The sequence below is a fragment of the Patella vulgata genome, chromosome 3 (assembly GCF_932274485.2).
Source record: "Patella vulgata chromosome 3, xgPatVulg1.2, whole genome shotgun sequence".
NCBI lineage: Eukaryota > Metazoa > Mollusca > Gastropoda > Patellidae > Patella > Patella vulgata.
In genome coordinates, this window is record NC_065881.2 from 70,461,007 (window position 1) to 70,486,163 (window position 25,157).

Sequence of the window (25,157 nt, forward strand, 5' to 3'; positions counted from 1 at the left end):
GTTAATCGTTTTCTGATTGGCGAATGGCACATTATCGTCCGTTGTCATGAATTCATTACAGTCATATTTCATACAATTAGATGTCTAACCAGATATACTATACCGAGTATTAAGGTGTTATTATTAGATAAACTCATTTGGCACCGGTTATAACGGCCGAGTGGAATCTATAGACGAAATGGATTTTGTTTACCCTTTTCTGACGGAAAAGGATCCAAAGGTAAGGTTTGGTTAAAATAATGCTTCTTGGTTTTCAGGTCGGGAAGCTCTGTCGATCGATCTTTGGATTTCCTCGAACAGTGATTATGAGAGTAAAATATAGCACCAATACTTCTTGGAAGTGAAGGGGGAGTAATCCTAATACCCTACCTTTAATCCTACCCAGTCCTCGTTACCCCTCAGATATATTATTATTTTATATTTTCTTGTTGTCAATCTTTACTTTAAATGATATGTACATACAAGAACAAAAACAATAGATGGGATTTGTGTCGTTACCCAATAAACGTGATGACTTTCCGATTGTTAACTTTCCATTCATTGGTAGTAACATTCCAATATCACCAGCTTATGGGGTGTATGTTTCTCAGCTAGTTCGATACGCGAGAGCTTGTTCCTTTTATTCTGATTTTTTTAAGTAGATCGGGGCATTTGTGATCTAAGCTTCAACTACAGGGGTAATTGCCCACTAAACTTACAAAAAACTTTAAGACGTTTTATGGCCGTCATATTGACTAGTAAATATATATATATACATATAGAGAGAGAGAAAGAAATGGGGTTTAACGTCCACTCGACACAAACTTGGTCATTTCGGGACTAACATATGGTGTAATTTTATTTACATATTTAGCAGTGGGAGGAAACCAGAGGCCCCGGAGAAAACCCACGAGGTTGGACATGCGACCCTACTCCTTGCCACGTACAACCGGGGATTTGAAACCACGCCAGTCGACTCAATGACAGACTTTATGATACAGCGCGCGCACGCTAACCATTCAGCGATCCAACCCCCTGACTAGTAAATATAACATGCCTCTTACGGCTATTGTTCTAGATATATTTAATTGACGCGTATACTATATTCCTTAATATGTATACTACTTAACACTGTTCATCCCGTACATTTTGCATATGGGTAGTCCAATTGGCCAATTACGCTGGTTTAGATGCAGCTATGGCGGGTGTGGCACCAGGTAGGGTAAGCTTACTCTTAGCACTGTTTGTCGTGTATTTTGTACACGGTGAACAGTCCATTTGCTGATTACACTATTTAGCCCATAACGTTTTTAGGACTTCAAATTTTGTCTAATGGTTTGGACTGTTCGTACTTGGCTTTATTTTATTTTACTTTCAAAGTGATGACAGGTTAATGACTTACTAGTGGTTAAAGTGGTTAATCTCAGAAATATTAATTGTCTTAGCGATTGACAGATTGTCACACTACTACAAAATCGAGCATCTTGAAAGTAAATTGCACTGACACAAATCTGAAAGCCACAACTGAGAAGGGTGCGTTTTAAATTTCATATTTTAGTGGTTATTTTAGGGTTTAACAATATTTCGATTAATTAAGTAATATTGTTTCTTGGTCTTGCTTCTTTGAGTTTTTGTTTGTCAATTAATAGCCAATAACTGCTCGTTAATTAGGATATAGCAGTAACGTTAGATTGGCTATATATCTATAAGATAAAACTAGTTATCTCATTACGATTTACTAATTAAGTTTTGAATGATTTTAGACTACAAATAGAGACTTTCAGAAATGAAATGAAGTACGTCCTACTGTTCTGCTCCTACTGGGCTAAAGACGACTGGCAACGAAGGTTAAACAAGGCGGTTATGGACATTCAGGGAGAGTGTGTGTGTGTGTGTGGGGGGGGGGGGTAACTAACTTGCACTTGACACCATTTCGTGACTAACAATTGGTTGAAGTTTATTTCATTAATTCGCATGCGCGTTGGATTCTATGACAGTAGGCGGAACCCACAAGGATGGGCAGGCGACCCTAATCCATGCCACGTACACGCCACTTAACTCAATGACAACACGTTAGAGTTAGACCATTCGACCACCCAACCCACTATAGACTTTTTGTCCATACACATTAAAATATAGTCTTACTAATAAGCATAGTGGTCCTAATTTTAGGAATTGATCAACAGAAAGTTCGTTAGAACTTTGTGAGAAGGATAATTCATGTCAAGCCACTAACATCGAGCTTAAGATAGTATCTCATCTAGGATGTTTTTCATCGTCTAAATTGTCATCCGAAACTTATGTTTTAAAACATTAAATTTAGACATTGAAAGTGCCTATGAACAGTCTTTAAATGTACTTTGCAAGATCCAAAGATTCGACAGACAACCATGGTGAAGATCAAGCCCATAACGATTTTCTGATCTTCCCGAGCCGTCCTTTTTTCAGGTCCATGTGTCAAACATGTCACTTATAATTATCGAGAATGGTTTTGCAGTCTCATTAAAATTATATTTGATGACAAAATATGATTATAGATTGTATATTGCTGATCAATATTGTTTAACAACAATAATGACAAACAGATTATGTCGCTTGGCTATGGAATTGAGGCATGGCGTATCCATAACAGAATTTCAGAAAAAGTGTTGCAACCGCCCAAATGTGTTCCTAGTACCGTACATGACGACATGAATGACTTGCAAATCTCGAGAAATATTCTAGGACCTACTGAATACGCTTGCATCTGTTGTTTAGTTTATTAACATTTTTAATGAATGAAAAAATAAGATGCATATAGACCTGTGTAGTTGAAGACACACTACTGTTTATTTATAGTATATCACAATTAGTTGTCTTGCTTGAACTATCACACTGCTGTGGTGTTTCGAGAGGGGAACAAGAAGTAAACAACGATCTCATCTGGTAAAATATTGGAAACTCATTCTGTGTTCACTTCATGTTTTTATTAGACGGCACACTGAGTTGTAAAGATACATTAGTTTGGTCTGAAATACCCATTTTCGTAAATGCGATCAAAGTTATGTGCTAATCAAATTAAGGAAATGCTACTGAAAGATTTCATCTTACAACTATAGCATTTATAGAAATTGTATTTGCCAGCTTCGATTGGCTTATATTTTCTATTACACCACAAATAAACACAATTGTAGATATGTTCACGCGAACATACTTAGATTCTATATGCGACCTAAGCAACTTACTGTATACAATGCTTATACTAATGAACAGAAAAAAAACCATTTTCACTCAAATTTAAATTGTAATTATCACCAGCCAGACTATTGCGTTAGTCACCTATTGCATAGAAGTAAGTTAACTAGATCTGGAGACAGCCGTGATGCAATATTCATAATGTCAAGATTTTAAAAATGCAGAATAAATGAATTTTGATATCTGTTCTCGTTTCAGGTGGTTGAACATCTGTTGGATCGATCCAGTCAGCATCATATATATGAAGCGGTACTTCAGGCCATCAGCGCTGGACATGTCCAGATTGCTGAGACAATCCTTAAACATCGACGTTATCTTGAAATGTGGAGAGAAAGACGAAAAATGGGTGATACGGATGGTTTCTTCAAAACAGTGAATTTAGCAGAGTCACAGTTTTCACCGGATATTACCCCCCTTATCCTAGCTTCACAAAAAAATCAGTACGAAATTGTTCAGCTACTACTTTTACGTGGGGAATTGATTCAGAAACCGCACAAGTTTACATGTTCGTGTCAAGAATGTCGGAATAAAACAAAGTTTGACCAGTTGAGGTTGGCCAAATATAGACTGAACGCTTATCGTGGGCTGGCAAGCGAGGCCTATCTCTCCCTGTCCAGTAAAGACCCTATTCTGTCAGCATTTGAACTTGCTGAAGAATTACGAAAATTATCCAAAATAGAGAAACATTTCAAGGTATTAGAATTTACTTTGTATTTATTTTATAATCTATGTTCACCATTTCACAAATTGGGGAACCAGGAGGTTTATGACCTTTTGGTTTTGTCATATTCAGCTTAATTTCAGATTGCAACCACAGGATATGTGAATTTCTTTATATTTCATGTACTATGCTATTTTCGGAATGCTATCGTTTGGGGTATGGTTCTTCATTCGGAACAAAACATCAGATTGATTTAGTGTACCATAAAAATATATAGTAAAAGGTGGATACAATACAAACTATGGAATCATATTGGGGTCAATGACGACATACAAAATGGCGCGTTGATTCTAAACAAAAATTGTCTTTTGGTGGTTAAAATTATCTTAATGACCACTATATGTTGACATATTACCTTATTTGTATCGCGGTATCTGTCGTACTATTGAGCCCTATACGCTTCCATAGCAAACCGGTTAACAAAATTAAGTCTACACCAATACCCAATGTGCAATAGACCCCTGAACGAAATTATCTAGAAAAACGACATACAGTACCTTATTAAGAAATCGGCATTTTCATTGGTCGAAAGCTAAGATTTTAACTCTAAACCAATGAAATGGCTGCATCATTAAAACATCGCGAATTATATAGAACCTTGACTGTTACGCGCTCTTTCAGAAAGAATACAAGGAGCTAGCAGAGCAGTTAAGTGAGTATGTTGTGAAGTTATTAGACAGAATTAGAACCCAAGAAGAACTGGAAATGGTATTAAATAAAACTGGTCGAAGTAATCAGGAGAAATATGAGAGCTTAGCCAGATTTAAACTAGCATTATGCTATCACGAAAAGGGAGTAAGTACATTTCTATAAATTATGGATACGGAACAACTTGATTAAAATTACATGTACATGTTTTTCAATGCGTTTCGTTTTATATTCCCTATCTTATGATACATCGGTCTCATTTTTACTTACCCTCTGACAAGATTTATCAATGTGGCGGGATTTTAGTCCCTGTAATTTAACAGCCAATCAGTGTTTATATATTTGGAAGCAGAGGGTAACCCCGTTAAGGAAAAGAAGCAGCCGCCCTGACGGAAGCCGCTCTGATTATATATCAGATTTTATTTAGTTTAAAAAATCAGAACCAAGAGCGTATGATCGCATCATTAAAATGTAGTTTACATTGTCTTTGAACTATTCATAAAGCAATTACCATTTAATTCTAAAATTTTCATTGTTTTTAATTTTGTACATTTCCTTAAATTGTTTTACAAATTTATTTTTACTGCATCTTGATTTTACTGGCAGGATTAACTGCTTACGGCTTCAGTTCACCCCTATAATATCTGTACTTTCAGCTTTTATTATTACTTTCATCTATAACTAATTACGGTATATATATATATATATATATATATATATATTTATTTATTATGTTTTTACTGTCAGGGGCGATTGCTCGTGGCTCATTATACCTCTTAATGATTGTTTGATCCTTTATTCTTGTACTTATCTATATATGTATACCGATTACAGTTTATAACCATCTATGTACATTTAACGGCTTGGGACAGTTGCTCATGCTTGCTGATTTTGCATCCCATTGGAGGGTTCGCACTGCTCTTGTGTATATATTGTTTTCATTTTACTTGTCTACGATATCATCCTAGGTGGAAGTGGACGTAAAACTCTAGATACGAACGAACGAAAATTTTATTTATTTGTGTTAAATGCTTGATAACGACTTGTGAAATCTTGTTGAAACATCGCAGTGAAATAAACCATAGTAATTTTTATCCATAAATAGTGTGTTATTCGAAGATGAAAGGAAATAAAAACGATTTCCCCGAGAACTGCTCATCAGATTCCATCTGTCAGGGGATGTTTGACGTACATGCCGAAGTTTATGCGGGATCTCTGTTTTAAATACCATTCGAACAAGTGGAGCACACACTTGAAAATCACGTGGAACGTTCCCAACACACACTAGAATCGAACCCGAGCTCCCTTGATGGTATGCAGCGCGCGCATCCGCAAGACACAAACTAGGTCATTTCCGGACGAACACATGGTTCAATTTTATTTTTATAATTCGGAGCACCCGGAGCACCCGGAGAAAACCCACGAGGTTGGACAGGCGACCCTACTCCTTGTTGTTATATACAAGCGGGAAATCGAAACCACGTCACTTGATTCACTGACAGATCTTGTGATTTACGCGCATGCGTAAAACCACTAGACCTCGCCTGATCCAGCGCAAAACAAAATAAAGATATATCTTTATTAAACTAGGGTTCAAGTGATTAAGCAAAATACGCCAATAATATTGATTGCTGATGTCCAGTCGAATTCGAATTTTAAAAATTAAAAATTTAATTATAGTTTTGTACGGTTAAATACCATGACCAAATCATCATATTCTGATTATCAAAATTTTTCGGAAAGAACACCCGGGTTTACCCTAACCAAATATCCCGCGTCCGCCATTGATCGGATAATTATATGATAATCGATCCTCATGTAATAAGCTAACTAAAATGAAATGGGGTTTAGCGTCCTACAGAGTGGAAATTTTGCCCGAACAGCGGCTCAATGACCTACTCTTTTATCGAATTCCCAGGGTTATTTTACATTCGCTTCAATGTGTACACGTGTTTTGGTCCCATCCGAACGACTATACGTTACCTTTGCCAGACCCTCTGTCCTGCATCCTTGACAATGGGGAGCCACGCCGGAAAATTCAGATAAATTTTCTCGGCCAACACCGGTTTAGAACACGTGGCCTCCAGGTTAGCAAGCCAACGTCTTACTGACTGCGCCACCGCGTCTCCCATATAGCTAATTATATTCAAATTTGTATTCTATGTTTTCAATTTTATTTCTAGTTTGTATCCCACCCTAGTTGTCAACAGAGATTGGTTAAACTATGGTATACTGGTATGGGACGATGGGAGAGAAATGGATGGCCTCAACGAATATTATTCGTCTTTTTATTGATTCTGTGTTACCCGTTTTTAATCATAACTTATTTAATTGCACCAAATTGCAAGGTAAGAAAATTTATAACGTCTGATGTGTATTTCTTTGTTTAAAAACATTCGTCTAATTCATAACTATCCTAAGTCTTTATAACAAGTTTCATTAAAATCAGTCCGTAATTTGATACTCCGGCTTTTCAGAAGATTTCAGACTCTGGGACCGAATGTCCTTTTCCATGTCCTTGCCGACAAGTTGCTGACAGTTACATGGAGATGTAATGCTTATCTACATTATTCATATAAAAAATGTTTTTGAAAACGGAGGGTTTTTTTCATGGCCTAATCCAGGCTTAAATGTATTCAAATTAATTATCTAACCTTTAAGTAAAGATACATTATGGGAGATTAGATAAAGAGCTAGCAGTTCTCACTATAATAGTTAAAAGCCAGACAATGTAAAGTCGATACGATAAAAGCATAGTCTCGGTTATCCATTTCATGATTAAATTATGAATGGAAGTCGAACAGGAACCGGAACCTAATCCAATAAACATCGCAGGCTAGCGATGACATCGAGAGTTGATTATGGTCTGGATAAGTTAATTAATGTCTAAAGAAAGACCTACAATAGGCAGATTTAGCTTTTGCATAATGTATGTTTAAGAAAACGAAACCAAAACATCATCAGTCGATAACCCCCAGGCTTAGATTCAGTCAGGTTAGAAAGAGCCCAATTATATGATTAAGCGAAACTTAAAGGTGGTGTTAGCGTGTTTTGAAGATAATCAGGTCCATAAATCAACGATGGTCGGACGTTTCGGCCAGTGAGCATTTCGGCCTAGGACTTTACTTGTTGTCAATACAATGCAAGAACAGCAAGATCTACAGAGCGTTCAAAGTCTATTATAACAGTTGACGGGCCACAGCCACGTTTCTCTAACAGAGAGAGAGAGAAATGGGGTTTAACGTCCACTCGACACAAACTAGGTCATTTCGGGACTAACATATGGACTAACATATGGTTTAATTTTATTTCAATAATTCGCTTGCGCGTAGAGGTCTTTAGCAGTGGGAGGAAACCGGAGGACCCGGAGAAAACCCACGAGGTTGGACAGGCGGCCCTACTCCATGCCACGTACAACCGGGGATTCGAAACCACGCCAGTTGACTCAATGACAGACTTTATGATACAACGCGCGCACGCTAACCATTCAGCCATCTACCCCCCCCCCCCCCCGTTTCTCTAACAAACGAAATATTAATTCATAAGTTGTTTGAGACTTTCTTTGTAAAAGTTCGTACACTAATGGAATAAAAACTCCTGATACACGATCCTAGATCACATAAAACTGCATAAAAATACTGAGTGCCATTGCGGAGTTATCGTCCATGCACCAAACATCGCAATCTGCAAGTTTCTGAACGCGGTGTTCCTTTTAAATGCTTTAATCACATTTTTCTGAAATTGTCCGAAACGTCCTAGGTTGAAATGTCCACTGACCGAAACATCCTACATTCTAATCCAGTTCCCGTTCGCTCGATTTTACCGCATCGCTTAAATCTGGAATATTTAAACACCATCTTAGTGAAAATAATTTACTTGTCAGATTTCAAAGTGCCTATAGAAAATTCCATTTCACTGAAACCGCGTTATTGAAAGTTCGCAACGCCATCTTGACATTGATATTATTAAATGTGTACAATTGGTCCGCAGATTTTGACACGGTGGACCATGAAACCTTACTGTCATGTCTTAAATCTGAATTCTCTGTTCGTATCTATCTGGCAGATGTCAGTCAGTACTAATCGATGTCCAATCCTCTTCACTGTGTACACGACTCAGCTCACTTATATATTGTGCAAAGGCACCGCGTTGAGTTGCATCTATAGGCTGACGATGCGCAACTCTACATAGCATTTAATTCTTCAAAGGCAAAACTTGAACAGTGTATCAGTGAAATTAAATGTTGGATGCGTACTAACTCCTTGAAACACAACGATGATAACACTGAGTATCTCTTTACGAAAAGCAGAAGCAGGGGCTGATACAAATTGGCTCCTATACTCTCTGTCCTGTTGAATCCGCCCGCAATATTGGTGTACTTTTTGACGATTATATGTCCATTAAGGCTCAAATTAACAATATCTGTAAACTCTGACATTACCATCTAAGAAACATTAGTAAATTAGGTCAACTCTCACTATCGATGCCTTTAAAACTGTTGTAAACGTCCTAGTGACATCAAGATTAGATAATTGCAATTCCCTTTTAGCAGGAATTCCAGATGTTTTAATTAATAAACTACAAATGGTACAAACTAGTGCAGCAATGCTTATCAGCAGATGAGAGAACATATCTGCTATTTTAATTGAGTTACATTGGCTTCCTACATGTATATATATATATATTTACGAGTCCATCAAATGTCGCTTATATAGACTTTAATTCTTCCAAAAAAGTGGATGCTTATTAACAGTAGGGTAAATAAAAAAGTGTTATATTTTTACTATTCTATGTTATTTGATTCAATAACCTACTTTCATTTCAGTTTGTTAAAGTGTTGAAGTATCCATTCGTCAAATTTGTTGGCCAGTCTTTGTCGTTTTTCCTATTTTTAATGTTAATTATATCCTCGGCTTTCGAGTCGTCACAGGGAGTATCTAAATATAGAACTTACAAGTCAACATTTCCATCGGATCATGTTAAATATGAAATGGTTATCAACGCTACCGGTTCCAGGCCTTTTGGAGATGATTTTCCTTTGAGAACAGAGCTGCCTTCAGTACCAACAATACTGATGAGTTTGTGGGTCCTAGGTTAGTAATATGTTATGAGTATTGGTTTGCTCTGAGTCAACTATGAACGATGCATGTGTATGTATGCTTTCATAGAATTTTGGAATTCTGACGTTATATCAAACCTCGCGAAGTCCGTCAATCGATGCGCAATATTGTTCATGGAACAAGCATGTCAAGTATCATATTGATAGTACTTGCATTGGCGGAGCCATAGGCTGTTTCCAAGCGCGCCACCCCCACAGAATTGACCATTTAAATTCCAGTATGTTGGAATATTCAGTCCGAAACAAGCTAATAGTAATTTCCTAGTTAATTTCCATGTTAAGGTGTCAAAGAACTAGTTTTATCTTTCGTTCGATGAATTGCTGTATAGTATTTCATCGGATATAACAGACAATGGTAATGTATGATATTAAAGCTACCTATTTTATTACACTATATATTGTTTAGAGTTTGGTAGCCTTTGGGAAACAACACTGTCATATTTTATCCCAGTCTCGCATAGAGGAAAAATCGCCGCGGTCAAGGCAAAATCTATTAGGAATACGAGACTGTAAAATTACAATGGCATTACTTAGCCATTCAAACTGCACGACCAGCAAGGTCACACGTTCCCACATAAGACAAGTATCCGCTGAAGGTCGGGTATGTCTTGGCACCACATCTTCTCCCACCTTGCACACGAAGCTATATATCCGATATTCGTCTCAAAATTCTCCCATGCTGCGTTGAGGAGGAATTAATTAACAAAATTTCAATAAAGGGTTTTTATTTTCAGGATTTATGTTTCAAGAATGTAGTCAGATTTATCAGAACGGTCTATTGGACTATATAACATCATATTATAATATAATGGATTTTGGTCTAATCTCAGCTTATACAGCAACTTTTACACTTCGATTCTTGTCTATGTATAAGGTAAGTTAATAACAAATTACATAATTCTTCCGACCTCATCACATCCCGTGGAGCTTTAAATACAAACTGAGCATATGTTCGCTCGTACCTGAAACTTTTTAATAGTCCCGATTGCCTATCAGTGGTGCAGGACGGAGGGCCTGACAAGTACAGTTGGGAAGTCGTTCGGATGGTACGAAAAATCAAGGACCCGATTACACATAGACGTGCACGTAAAATATCCCTTGGCAGCTGGAATTCGATATAAGAGCGGATAGTAGCGTCGCAGCCAGGGCACAATTTCTCTATTAGCTGAAATAGCGATTACCTCCCTTTATATAGTCCTTGAAAGTGCCGGGATAGAGGGGTATGTTTAAAACAAGTTGTTCTTAGTGTTTAACACCCGCTTCAATCGAAGGTGATATCACAGACAGGTTGTCTTATTTAATATTTTATAATCTTAGCGCACGCGCAGGGGTTTTTCATGTGGAAGGAAATCGGAGTACTCTGAATAAACCCACGAGGTTGAGAAGGCACCCCTATGTGAACGCCACATAGACCACTAGGCCATCTCACCTTAAATACAATCACGCTTGAGATTAAAATAAAACACCTACCTTCCGACCACCTGCACTTTTTAGAATTGAAACTAGGATATTTATATGCATTTCTATTTTCCGACGTGGTTTCGCCTTGTCAGTGGTGCAGAACGGTGGGCCTGACAAGGACAGCTGTCTAGTCCTTCGGATGAGACGAAAAACCGAGGTCCCGTGTATATATTACACGTAAAAGATCCCCTGGGTGGAATTCGATATAAGAGTAGGCGATAGTGCTGCTGCCCGGGCAAAATTTCCCTCATAGCACTCTTTATGGCGTATGCCCGTCTTCATTAGCCCAGTATAGGAGCATAACAGTAGGACGTTAAACCCCATTTCATTTCATTTCATATGCAACTTCCATTCATACAGGAGATCTCGGTTTTTCATCTCGTTGCGGCTGAAAAATCCAAATTAGAACAATGGACATTCTAGTTACTTCTGAGGGTTTTTTTTTCTCTTTTATTTTTGTATTTATTTTGTATTTATAGTTTTGGAGCGCTCAACGTGAAATAGAACAATCAACCTCCCTTGATCCTGACAAAGCTTTTTATACAATTTATTGGTTAAATGCCGGTAAGATTCTTCAGATCCTTTGTATTATTGTATGCTATATATTTGATTTCATTTATTAAAACATTGGCATATATCTGATTTCACCGGGTTATGAAGATGTTTTCATACCAAATACGTTTCCGCAAGTTTGGAAACCTTGACGGTTCTTCTTTCGGGACTTTCTACTCATACTTCCACGATCACTCGATTACCGTGGCAGAGGATAGTTTGGGCCATTTTGACAAAAGAATATTTAATGCCACAGGATAAGATTTACACCAGTATCGTTCAATGGTTCATGGTCTAAATCGGTTTCTCATCAGAAAACAATTCCACTATACATACTTTCTATATTAGGCTTATTAAAAGGCTTTCAATGTGATTATTAAACGTCTTTCAGTCAACCCCATCTTCATTAGTTTGGATTAAGCACAAAACTATGACGTTAAACCGCATTTCATTTCTGTCAGTCTACTGGATATCTTTATCCTTGTACAAAGATTATATTTTTGTTTTACCTTATCTCCTTTTGTATTTTTAAACTAGGATTCCTCCCTCAGACTTTATGATCATGAACTTATATTGTGTTTCATTTACCCCCCCCCCCCCACGCACACACACACACCCACACACACACACACACACACGGAACTGGGATAATATTTAATTGATCGCGATATTTTTTAGAGTCATTTCTGGTATTGTTCTACTGGGAAGTTGGTGATAAGTTATCTTGATTAGCACCTCGTTTTGACACAAAACAAATAACTAGCCTGAAAACCAAGGGATATTAAAACGTATATAACACCCTTGAGATGGAAAGAAGAGACAATAATTACAGATACAGTTTATTTTTAAAATCTTTGCAAATTCAGTAACAATGAGTTGATTTTTTTATAAAAAAAAGACCATTATATATAGCAAAGGCGTTATTCGTGCCTCGCATGTATTCTCGACGAATTTAAAGGAAATAATGGCCATGATGTGAATATATATTCATAGTTTAATATGGCGCCCTCTGTATCGTGTTACGAAACCTAGAGGGGATTGTAGCAAACAATGTGCTACTTGTCTGGTTGAGCCAGTCCTTTTCTTTGGTTGTCTTATTGCGTACTGATATGGAAATTGACAATTTTTTCTAAGAAAAAAAAGTTCTTCTTGTCTAGTTTGTAAGCAAATTGAGATAGCTCCCTTCCTTATTTGCCTCTACGTATAGCAGTCGTTTTGTATTTCGCATCCATATACATGTATTAGGAAGAACACGTTTCATTCGAATTTGAATAGCTGCTTGCTGGTCTAGAAGTATGTATATAAGGCGTAGATTGTTTATTCAAACGATTTCAACAAGGATCTTTATTATTAAATAAGTTGCCCGTAAACTTTTGATACTTATGAATTCTCTTCGTAATGATGCACGGTTGAAATTGTTCCGCCCACACACATTTTACTAAACGATCAGGAATTTGAGCGGAGGCTATTTCTAGTTTATTTCTCTAGCGATTTTAATTGAACCCATTCTCCGAAACTATAAGCATACATGTATAACCATTTCTCTAGGATTGAGACCGCAGTGCAAAATTATACGTCAATGTATGTGTTTTGTATATATATTGCACAGCGGTCTCAATCCTAGAGAAATGGTTATACATGTATGCTTATAGTTTCGGAGAATGGGTTCATGGATACAATCGGGGGTTTTTAATTAAGGCAAAAGAGAATTACGAACATGGACGCAACAGACTTTAGAAAGACATAGCATGATGTTATTTTTTAAATATAGTGTCCACGTTACAGGCGCCTGTGACCAAATACGACTCCATTTTTTGAACGAAAACAAACACTTAAACGTACAATATGCAAGAGCTAAATCTGTCAATTGCAGGTCTTTCTTTAAGGCTGCAATGTTATCTAAATTATGAGTTAGACGTTACTTAACTTATCCAGACCATAATCAACTTTCGATATCATCGCTAGCCTGCGATATTTACTGGATTAGAAACCCATACACTGCTCAACGCTCAATGATGATTAAATCAAAAAATGGATAATCAAGACTATGTTTTTGATCGTATCGACTTTAGTAATGACGACCTATTCTAGGTCCAAAATTCAATCGCTAAATTCTCGGTTCAAAGGGGATCATTTTGACTGAAATTTTCTGCTAATTCCCTTTACATTATCCAGTTTTTAACTATGATATTGAGAATTGCCAGCTCTTTATCTAATCTCCCATAAAGTATCTTTAATAGTGGAAATGCAGATTTAGATTTGTATTTGATTTTCCTGTATTTATAATATTTATTTACGATATCCTTGTCTGCATTGAATGAAATTTGAACTGTCACATTGCGAAAAGAAATAACATCCGTGTTTAAATCAGAAGTAATTAATTTAGTAGTTTGATCTCAAATGAAGTCCGAGTGAAGTGGATAGTAAATAAATCTTAGAATGACTTGGTTTATAATACCTAAATGAAATTACATATTGATTTTGTTTTCCAGATCGATTTTACTGGGATGCATTTGATCCAATCAACCTATCGGAGGGTCTGTTTGCTATTGCTAACATCTTAAGCTTTGCCAGAATTAGTTACCTTTTACCAGCTAACGAAAGTCTTGGACCTCTACAGATATCACTTGGACGAATGTTAAATGTAAGATTTGATACATTCGTTTAAAGACGCTATGCGTGATTTAAGAGATATCTGAAAGTTGAATCTCCTAATAGTATTATCAGTCCAAAAATGGTTCAAATTTCTGTTCAACGATATGACGCATTGAATATTCCGTCGAGCTATGATGTCCATGCAAAGAGAGCACATCCACCTTTAATTTCGACACAAATACATACATACGACATTCGTCATTATCGCATATTACCTCAGCAGTACACATACATTGTAATAATAATTTTTTTTATAAAATAATAAGCCATACTTTTTGAAAATGGACAACCCTGCATATAATACTAAACGTGTTTACTTTCCATTTTTTTGCTTTGTCCTTTCTTGTCTCTAATACCCAAGTTTATTTCTGCACGTACTTTCCACCATCTTAATATCAGATTGTCCCTATGAGTATTAGAATCTACCGTTAAAATATGATTCATTGATCTTTTTTGTGGTTGCTAAACTATAGACATTCGTTCTTTTCAAGCCACGGGGGGTAGATGGCCGAATGGTTAGCGCGTGTGCGTGTATCATAAGGTCTGTCACTGAGTGAACCTCGTGGGTTTTCTCCGGGTCCTCCGGTTTCCCCCCACCACTGCTAAAGCCCCCCCCCACGCGCAAGCGAATTATTGAAATAAAATTGAACCATGTGTTTGTACCGAAATGACCTAGTTTGAGTTGGTGTCGAGTGGTTCAATATGACCTGTCGGCAATAAACTAATTGATTGTCTAAGTTGCTGTAAACCACTTTATGTGGTTTTTTTTTTTAATTTATTTTTTTTTTAAATTTTCAGGACATTGCTAAATTCATCACTCTTTTCGTATTCGTAATGGTTGCTTTTATGATTGGTCTACACAACCTATTTTGGTACTACAGTAATCACGAAAATCTGGAGATTGAAAATAGGAATATGACAATTAATGCCAAACAAAGTTTTGGAGAGTAAGTAGTTTGTTAAGTCTTCATTGTTGCTGCACTAAACCTTGTTTAAGGTCGATTGTGGTTACCTCCCTTTGTCGAAGTACCGAAAGGCCAATCAGATCGGATACCAAAAGCAGGTTTAGTAAACATCCAAGTTTTATCTCGTTTTTTCGAGACATTACTGCTGTGGTGTTGTATTTCCATGCTTTGCGTGGCTATCTTTCAACATATTTGCAAATTATTGCCGAAGCCCCCCACCCCACCCTAACCCATTTCTATATTCACTTCCAGCCATAGCCGGTATATTATTAATACATTACCAGATATCTAACTAATTATATAACACACACGATTAGATATCTAACTTTTTTATCTTAAACACAACCAGATATCCAAATAATTATCTAAAATACGAATACATATCTAATTATATACCACACGCACAGATATAAAACTAATTATATTACTCCACGACTAGATATCCAACTATTAGACATCTAACTAATTTTATGAAACGCGACTAAATATATCTAACTTAATTTATAAAACGCGACTAGATATAAAACGCTACTAGATATCTCACTAATTACATAAAACACGACTAGATAGCTAACTAGTTATATAGAACACGACTAGATAGCTAACTAGTTATATAGAACACGACTAGATGTCTAACTAACAACTAGATATCTAACGAATTATATGAACAACGATTAGATATCTAACTATAAAACGCGACTTGATATCTAACTAAATATATGAAACATGACTAGATATCTAACTATTTATATAAAAAGCGACAAGATATCTAACTAGTTATATGAACCACGAGTAGATATCTAACTAATTATATAACAAAACACCAGATATCTAACTAATTATATGAAACACGACTAGATATCTAATTAATTATATAAAACACGATGTAACTAATTATGTGAAACGTCAACACCAACTTTTAAGTTGCCAGGTGGAGTTACCTATTGACCAGTAATAACTTATGTCTTGATATACTCGTCTATAATATAATATTTTGTAATTACCACTTACCTACGTTTAGAGACAGCAACTAATAATTCCGTGTGTCAGATCACACAGTGTAATAAATTGAGTTAACCATAATTTCCAAACCGCACATAATTTTGAGCTAAACGTTCCAGTCTAGGTTACCATACTATTTATCACCATTTTTACTGTTTGATTAAATACTTAAACGCAAATGTTTTTAGGCATCATGTGAACTGAAAACTGACACTTTTCCTTTAACTTAACAATGGAAGTCGTTTTTGTACATTTGAATGTACAATGTACATGCAATTTTTGTCCAGGGTGTTTGGCTGACGGATGTTTCCATTCAAACTGTAAAAATTTATTATTCATGTATGTAAAGTTAATGAGGTACTAGAACGGCGATGCAGTGATGAGGGGTTTCACGGGTGCCGCGTTACCATTGAACTGGCGTCACTTCCCGTACCAACGGTTAAACAGATTACAACTTGAGCATTACACATCTTTTTACGTTATAAATATTTTCGCAAAATTAGCCAATAAATCCAGCAATAATAGTTCCATTTATACATTTGTTACATATGTCTTGAAATAAACAGCAGCAAACGAAGACTCGACAAGATGAAATCATTTCTGCTATCAACAATTAAAGTACTTAAATTGCATTAGAGAAATAACCAATTTGGAAGACAGAAAAATTGATTAAAATTTTAACAGAATTAACCCTTTATAAAACCTTACTTTAAAGCGAAAAATCTTAAAAGTGATCCTGAAAAAAATGGTTATTTCTCGGCAAGGGAAGATGTTAGAAAGACTTTTGAAATATCAATATGGTCCCATTGATTCATTACATTGTCCGCGCGGGAATCAAATATCATAATTTTATACGAATAATGAATATGTTAGTTCAAACAAATATTTGTTTTTAAGGCTAAAAATACAGTTTTTGACAAAATGAAATTACTTCCGGTGATAATTAACATCTTGAATTTGTGTAATAAAATCGTAAATGGCATTAGGCATCACATGGTGAAATTGTATGAAAATCGAATAAAAATTGTCACTTTTATGGACCCAAAACCTTTAAAATCGACTTGTAGAAAATCATATATTTCTCAGCAACGGAACAAGCTAGAAACCATTTTGTGATATCTATATGCATCCTTTTATTATATATGTTGATTTAAACTAAAAGTTAACATTTTCAATACGTAACAAAAATTATTAATTAAAAAAAATAATGATTTTAAAGGTTAAAATTTAATTTTTGAAAAAAATGGTGTCACTTCCGATGTCAATTATAAATTTTAATCAATTTGATGTAACGTACTTTTGCTTTATCAAATGGTATCACTTTTATGGGAATCCATTTATAGGTGACTCTTTTACAGGCAAAATAACGTGAAAATTGACTCGTGCAAAATTGACTATTTCTCGGCAACTGCTGATATTACAAACTAATTTCGGCATAGATTGTCTTCGTATATGAACATTAATTATAAATATTTTAAAATATGAAAAGCCTAAATGGGTTGTAAATTGCTTAAGTTTACACTCTTTTTCACCTTTAAATCGAAATGGCGCAAACGCAAAACCAAAATTTAAAAAAATGAGTTAGACATTTTTGCGCCTGTACTAGGGTCATTTTTCTTGATCTATCAGATTTGCGAAAACTGTAAATTTTAACAAAATTACGTCACTTCCAGTGCCGACAGAAAACTTTATCGACAACAAAAATGTTAAGAATTTTCACCATGAAACATATGAACTTTGTATTATACATATTGAGCAATACTAAATTTAATTGCGTCGGAATTTGTTTCCTCCCCATTTACATTGGTTTGGATATTCTTTAGGGAAAAATATGGGAAGGCATTATATCAAAATCATAATAATTATAACATTAGATTGATAATAATTTATATGGTAAAGGTGTTATTTTCTCTGGGGAATAGATATGGCCAGCTCTAACGTACTTATATGAATAAACTTTAAGATTCCTGGATTTACTTTAGCTAGGTTATGTACCTTGTTTATTCTAGGGGATTGGTTGGCCGAATGATTTAACGCGTGCGCTTTAGATAACAAGGCCTGTCGTTCAGTCAAGTGGCGTGGTATCGATTCCCCGTTGATACATGACAAGGAGTAGGGTCGCCTGTCCAAGTCACCGGGTCCTCCAGTTTCTTCCCACTGCTAATGACCCCTATGCGCAAGATCATTATTGAAAACAGAGTGGACCATATGGTAGTCCCGAAAAGACCTCTCTACCCCCCTCTCTCCCCCCTCTCTCTCTCTCTCTCTCTCTCTCTCTCGGTGTAGGTACTACATGTACTACTCGCCACATGCATAGCCTGTAAGTAATAAATGTATGCGACCAGATTCTTATGAAACAAGTTAACAACAATTCATAAAACAAGTTAATCACTGATACGCGCAACATCAAGGGTATCTTAGCTTAGCTATAACTACTATCTGCCCGATGTTTCTAAACTAGGTGTTTCAATTAGATGTTTCTATGGTTAGGTAACGCGGTGGCTAACGCTCTCTACACAATCAGAGCACAGTCCATCTTCGACTGACGACTATCCAATCAGGCCACAGTGTGTGGGCGTGGGGCTGACGTTTGGGTTTGGACATCTGGCCAGGCCCAATGGGTTAAATGCAGGTACTTGGGACCCTGTCACGAATGGAGAGCCGAGCTAACAACAGGCTCCCTCAACACAAGCAAACTAAGGAGCCCTTGATTAAGGAGTTTTGTACATGATATGTGTGGAAGAATACAAGTACTATAAAGTTAAATCAGTGTTGTCATCAAGAACTAATCGTGTAACACACACAACATCGCTCAGAATAAAGTGGCGTGACTGAAAATTTCAATATATTCATTTTCCATTATTTGAACTGTTATAGAAAAAAACGAGCAGCTATTTAACAAAACCTTGCATTTACATATTATGTTGGCATTGCAAGGGTTTTAGTTTATTTATAAACGCGTTTTATTTTACAGTGTTATGGCGACATTTAGAACAGTATTTTGGTCTTTATTTGGACGAGGTGAACCAGATGCTGTTCGATTAGGTGAATATAATAATAATGTGACAGAAGACATTGGTTATATTATATATGGGGCCTATAACGCAACATCGGTGACAGTTCTACTGAATATGTTGATCGCCATGATGACCAGATCATTTCAAACAATAGCAGTAAGTGAAATACTCTTAATATATACTCTTCCAAAAAAAAGTAGGGGATATTCAGAAACAATACAAAACTGCGGAAATGCACTGCTGTTTTTATTAGAGGTAACCAGTTTATGTTAATAACAGGCCAATTGCGTACACATGAACATAAACAGTTCATATAGGCGGCTTATCTGACGGCCCCATTTCAATCGCAAAGAGTTACACCGTCAAAAGTGAAAATGGAAGTTTTTGATATTCGTCTTAATAATGAGTAATTGCTCCACCAATCCTCAGACATTCAGCAATGCGTCATGGCATGCTCCTAATCAACCGTCCAATCACGATTTGTGGCAGTCTGACCCACTCCTCTTGCAGTGACACGGCCAATTCTTGCATTGTTGTCGGTTGACGTTGACGTCGGCGAACACCCCTCCCGATCAAATTAAACGTAACACACTAAAGCAAAGATACGCTAAACAGTAAATCTTATGCAAGAACCGATAGGAAAACAAACATGGATAGATAAACCAGCACGCGGCAGTTTTCATGAACCCTTCTTTGAAGTGTCAAATTTGACAATGAACCCCTCCCACGTGCATGGCGCTATTGCGTGTCGTATGTGCAGCTCGGTGGTTCTGTTGAGGCGATAAGTTCTTCATTTGTGAACATACTCTCAAAGCATGTCAGGTGTTCATGACTATTTATCATATCACAACCTGCATAGGTATTTGCATTTCAATATCCCCTACATTTTTTGAAGAGTATATTTTGGAGTCGCAGTGGCTAAGTGAGTATAACGCTGGCTCGCTAACCAACCAGTATTGGCTGAGAATGTTCCTCGGAATTTTCCGGTGCAGCATCCCCTTGTCAGTGGTGCAGGACAGAGGGCGAATATCCGGGGTCTCGTGTACGGATTGGTTTGCACGTAAACGAAGGTCGTAGTAACGCTGTCCGTGCAAAATGTGTCACATAGCACACTATATAGGGTATGTCAGTCTGCATTAGCCCAGTCGATGCAGAAAAGTTGGACATTTATAAACCCCATTACATTTCATTTCCTAATATATTTTATATAGACGTAAGAGTTATGCTTGCTATGGTCATCTTCTGTCATCCCGCTGACGATCGAGTGAACTGGTTAATTGTAAAGTCTCGTAGATTGTGGGCCATCTTTCTGCTCCAACGGGGTTAATGAAGATGCATAATAAAATCCTTTATCGATTTTATACTGTCCATGGTACTTTTACGGACACACGAATCCGAACGAAAAGACGCGTTTAATCGTCATGTCCTCCTCTCTGTACCGCTGACAAGGGACAACCAAGCTGGAAGATCTCGAGGAACTTTCTCGGCTAACACCTAAATCAACTCCTGACACCCCTGGTTATTGATTGAGCTAGCGCGTTACCCACCGCGACACGTGCATTTTTTGAATGATATATAGATATATATTTGCAAACAATGTCATTTTTTCTCTATAGAAGGGGTAGAGTCGCCTGTCAAACCTCGCTGGTTTTCTCCGGTTTGCTCCCACTGCTAAAGACTCTACCCAATTTAACTTGAACCATATGTCAGTCCAAAAAATTCCTAGTTTGTGTCGCGTGGCTGTTAAAGTCGCCTCTCTCTCTCTCTCTCTCTCTCTCTCTCTCTCATATAGATTAAAATCTTAAACAAATTTAAATCAATTTCAGGAAGACTCTGATGCAGAATGGAAGTTTTCTAGGAGTATGTTATATATGGAATATATCGGTGATTCGGCTGTGTTACCAGTGCCTTTTAATGTAATTTTAGCCCCTAAGGAGATAGTTAAAACTTTATTTTGTTCTTGTTGCCATAATTCAGATGACGATGTAGTCACGGCTAAGCCGGGTAAAAATCGTCTGGTTGAAGAGTCGACGGGAACCACCGGGGTAAGTCTTGTATTTTGGGGATATAGTTAGAGCGTGATTTCTGTTAAACTATACAACTGGATACTCAAATGGCGACCCAAATGCTATAAAGCGTTAGCCAAACACACCAAAATCCCTATTGTGACAAACCGACTAAGAAAGGATAACCCAGTACACGCTGACCACTCCTTAAACTAAGGTCAACTCAAGTTTACACAGCTGGACTCCAAACATTCATATTTCCATAATTGCATAATGCATAGCAATAGAAGACAATAGAAGCAAACAAATCTGCCGGATGGTATAGTCATTACTACTTATGTCTAATCGAAGACTAATACATCCAAACGGTCAACAGAAAGTGTATAGTCATTACTACTTATGTCTAATCGAAGACTAATACATCCAGACGGTCAACAGAAAGTGTGGAAAATGTTCCAGGGCTATATGTATTGAATAGCAAGCGGTTTACGAAGGTGATTTTATCCGACGAATTAATTAATAAATGCGTTATTTTTCTTCTTGCAGGCAGCAAATCTAGCATACGACAGCGTTGCTGTTGAGATGACAGAAACAAACGGGTCACAATCGACCGAACGAAAATTGCCGATGTCATCTTCAATTAACGAGGAGCCAGAGCTCGATGAAAAAATAACTTACACGGTAAATATATAACCATGTACCAAATTTCGTCCTGGCAAAATCTGGAAATTCTCAAATTAAAATAAAATGCGGGTGTAAGAGGCGTCATTGGCCAGACAGATTCAAACATTTTTTCTTCGATGAGTAAACTCTTGTGTGGTCTCTGTCGACCTGATACGGTGGCTTATTGGTTCCACTCGTTAATTTCTAACGTTGTCTAGTATTTTACATGAGAAAGATTCACTCTTCAATACAATGAACGAATATTTCGCAATGAAACAAAAGCATATCAAAATACCATGAAAAACGTTTTCGCCGCAGTAAAACCCCTTTTTTTCCGCGGTGTAAACCCTTTTTTCCGCGATGGAAACTCTTTCTCCCGCGGTAGAAACCTTTTTTCCGCGGTAGAAACCTTTTTTTCCGCAGTAGAAACCTTTTTTTCCGCGGTAGAAACCTTTTTTCCCGCGGTGGAAACCTTTTTGTTCGCGTTGAAACAATGTCGATGAAGATTTATTTAAAATATATAGAAAATATATAGAATTAACACTCAAAATTTAATACTGCTCAATTATTGACCAGCTGGCTTTTACTATATGTTCTGTTTGCTATGCGCGAATATAAGTCATTACTTTAAATAAAAATAAAGTTCGTTACCGAGTAAAAATAATCAGTAATTTCTCAGTAATATGCTTCTTTGGTAACCATCTATTGACTTTTCTGACTTTTTTTTTATCTAAAATAATTGTTTATATTACGATTTCAGAAAGTTATGCAAAGAATTATCCAAAGATATATATTCGACATTCAGAGAGAAGCGGAAGTGACCGAAGGTAAATCTAATTATATAGAAACATCTATTCTCAGTGACTATGATTCCTGAAATCATCGTATATCTGAAGCATTTGACGACTCGCTGATTCTGAAAAGTAGAATAGTACCATATTCATAGAAAGTACCCAATGGACCAACATCTGAGCATGATGTCATCGCCGCCATCTTAGAATTGTGACGCCATATCCAAAAACAAAGTGTGTAACAAGCATGCAAAGTTTTATATCGGTCGTAATTAAATTGGCGGAGCCTCTCGCGTTTTTCGGAAAACATTGCCGCCTAGAAGAACCGGAAAAAGAAAATGATGAGTAGCATTTGGCGCTGCCGTTTCTGGGCCTTGTTTCAGAAAATTTAAGCCAAAATCACTAATACAGATTTTAACTAAAATCAAAATGAAATTTTAAATTTTATGTGTTTCACGAAGGTCGATCGTAACTTAAAATGCAATTTTAATAGATTTTAGCTAAAATTACTTGCGCTTGCGCAGTGCACATTTCCAATGCGGGCACTTCAGCTGAAAGCATGGACCTTATATACATGTATTATAAGGTCCATGGTGAAAGCAAATACGCTTCGGAACTGAAATAATAATACATTTATGAAATTAAAATTTAACTTCAAAAAGGCCTATAACACTTTTCAATAATCACATTATTATTATTGATTTATCTTTTTACAAATCATTATAACCCCAAACTATGTGAGTAAATACTTTGCACCATTGTAGGCCTTCACGAGTTCAGATTTTCTTCTATTTTATTTTATTTATTTATTTATTTATTTTTTTTGGTCTGTTAATTATTTGAAAATAGTATATTTCATACTTAAATCATGTCGTAATACATAACACGGTAACAACGTTTTGTTTACTGGGGTTTTGAGTATTTTTTGTTCTTGTTGTTCTAATTTGGGGCGTTATCTAATTGATTAAATTGCCTTACAATAAAATAGACGAGTGGGCCGTGGCTGTATTTCTCGTGATATGAAAATAAATTGAATGAGAAATATTTTTGTGAATTATGATATGTTAAAATTATGTGACCCGGGTCATTGACAATATCATCATTAGCCCTAATCAATGTTTGTTTAATGTCAGGATTTTAAGTTAGGAGAGGCTGACCGCGCTGTCTTAAGTTAAAATTGATAAATTGTCCCTAAAATAGTTTTGTGAAACGCCAGAATTTGAGTTATTTTAACTTAAAACAATATTATTTTAGTGGATTTTATCATCTATCTTAAGTTAGGGTGAAATTTTAGTTTATAAAAAGAAGATTTTAAATAGATTTTTTTTTGGTGAAACAGGACCCTGGTTCCAAAATATATTACCTTTCCCAACCACGCCCGTAACTATGGGGGGGGGGGGCAGGGAGGGCAAAGCATCCCACCCCCACCCCCCGTGAAAAATTGTCGACCATAAATACAATAGATATACATTCTCCGTCAATTTTACAGCACTCCCGAGAACACTTCCCGTCCGCCCCTCGTTGCTGGGAGCTAGTTACGGCCCTGTTCTCAATCGGTTTATTCTTTGGTCTACATGAATTTCATTTCTACTTTCAGATGACTTCGAAGAAATAAAGCAAGACATTTCTAGTTTCCGGTACGAGATTCTAAATCAATGGCGAACAAAGGAAGTCGTTCAATCTGAGATGGCGAACAACCTGGTCGCCATGAAGAAGCACATTGAAAGTTTACACAGTGAATTAAGTGGTCGAAGTGGATCCAGAGAAGGCCAACAAAAAGAACCAACTAAAGCCTCGGTCGTGTGTCCGATCGCGACACCGGAGGACATCGAGACTTTGGTAAAAGATAAAAAGAAAAATTGAAGAAAGTTGAGTGATCGTTTTTTGAGGCCTTGATAAATATAACGTGTGGATTTTTATAATGGTTGATGTTTTTGTACGGGATTGTCAGATCTTATTCTTATTATAAATATATATATTTAATAGTATTTATATACTTTGTTCTTGGAGGTTAATATCTGCCCTAACCATCTTAATAGTTGTATGATAGTCTATTTGGAGTAGAACAATTAGAAAACAGGTTATAATTACAACCGTAATTTTCGTTAATAATATATTAGAGTTAAGGTCCTATAGCACCTATGTTCTGAGAAATCACTAATTTTCTGAATGCATCCACAAAAGATTGATGTATATTTTGTGTATATTTTTGTCACTATGTTATTCATTTATATATATATTTTTTTTTAAATTTTTATAACATTTTAAGCATTTTCTTGGTTTCGTACATATTCAAAATATTCAATACTATTTCCTCAATATATTTAACACTGGAAGACCTTTT

General features: G+C 36.4%; 1 protein-coding gene across 3 annotated transcripts in view; it reads left to right on the forward strand.

The window, feature by feature from the left end:
• LOC126815338 (short transient receptor potential channel 7) overlaps nucleotides 1-24,796 on the forward strand; it is a 74,452-nt gene extending 49,656 nt beyond the window's left edge. For all 3 annotated transcript variants that reach the window (XM_050540920.2, XM_050540922.2, XM_050540921.2), the window contains 13 exons: nucleotides 3,412-3,906; nucleotides 4,556-4,729; nucleotides 6,766-6,930; nucleotides 9,408-9,675; nucleotides 10,436-10,575; nucleotides 11,642-11,726; nucleotides 14,207-14,358; nucleotides 15,168-15,316; nucleotides 19,311-19,509; nucleotides 21,180-21,398; nucleotides 21,906-22,040; nucleotides 22,783-22,849; nucleotides 24,411-24,796. In XM_050540920.2, the coding sequence (XP_050396877.2) occupies nucleotides 3,412-3,906; nucleotides 4,556-4,729; nucleotides 6,766-6,930; nucleotides 9,408-9,675; nucleotides 10,436-10,575; nucleotides 11,642-11,726; nucleotides 14,207-14,358; nucleotides 15,168-15,316; nucleotides 19,311-19,509; nucleotides 21,180-21,398; nucleotides 21,906-22,040; nucleotides 22,783-22,849; nucleotides 24,411-24,676 (2,514 nt within the window). In that variant the 3' untranslated portion in view covers nucleotides 24,677-24,796. The remainder of the gene's footprint in view (nucleotides 1-3,411; nucleotides 3,907-4,555; nucleotides 4,730-6,765; nucleotides 6,931-9,407; nucleotides 9,676-10,435; nucleotides 10,576-11,641; nucleotides 11,727-14,206; nucleotides 14,359-15,167; nucleotides 15,317-19,310; nucleotides 19,510-21,179; nucleotides 21,399-21,905; nucleotides 22,041-22,782; nucleotides 22,850-24,410) is intronic.
• The last annotated feature ends 361 nt before the right edge of the window (nucleotides 24,797-25,157 follow it).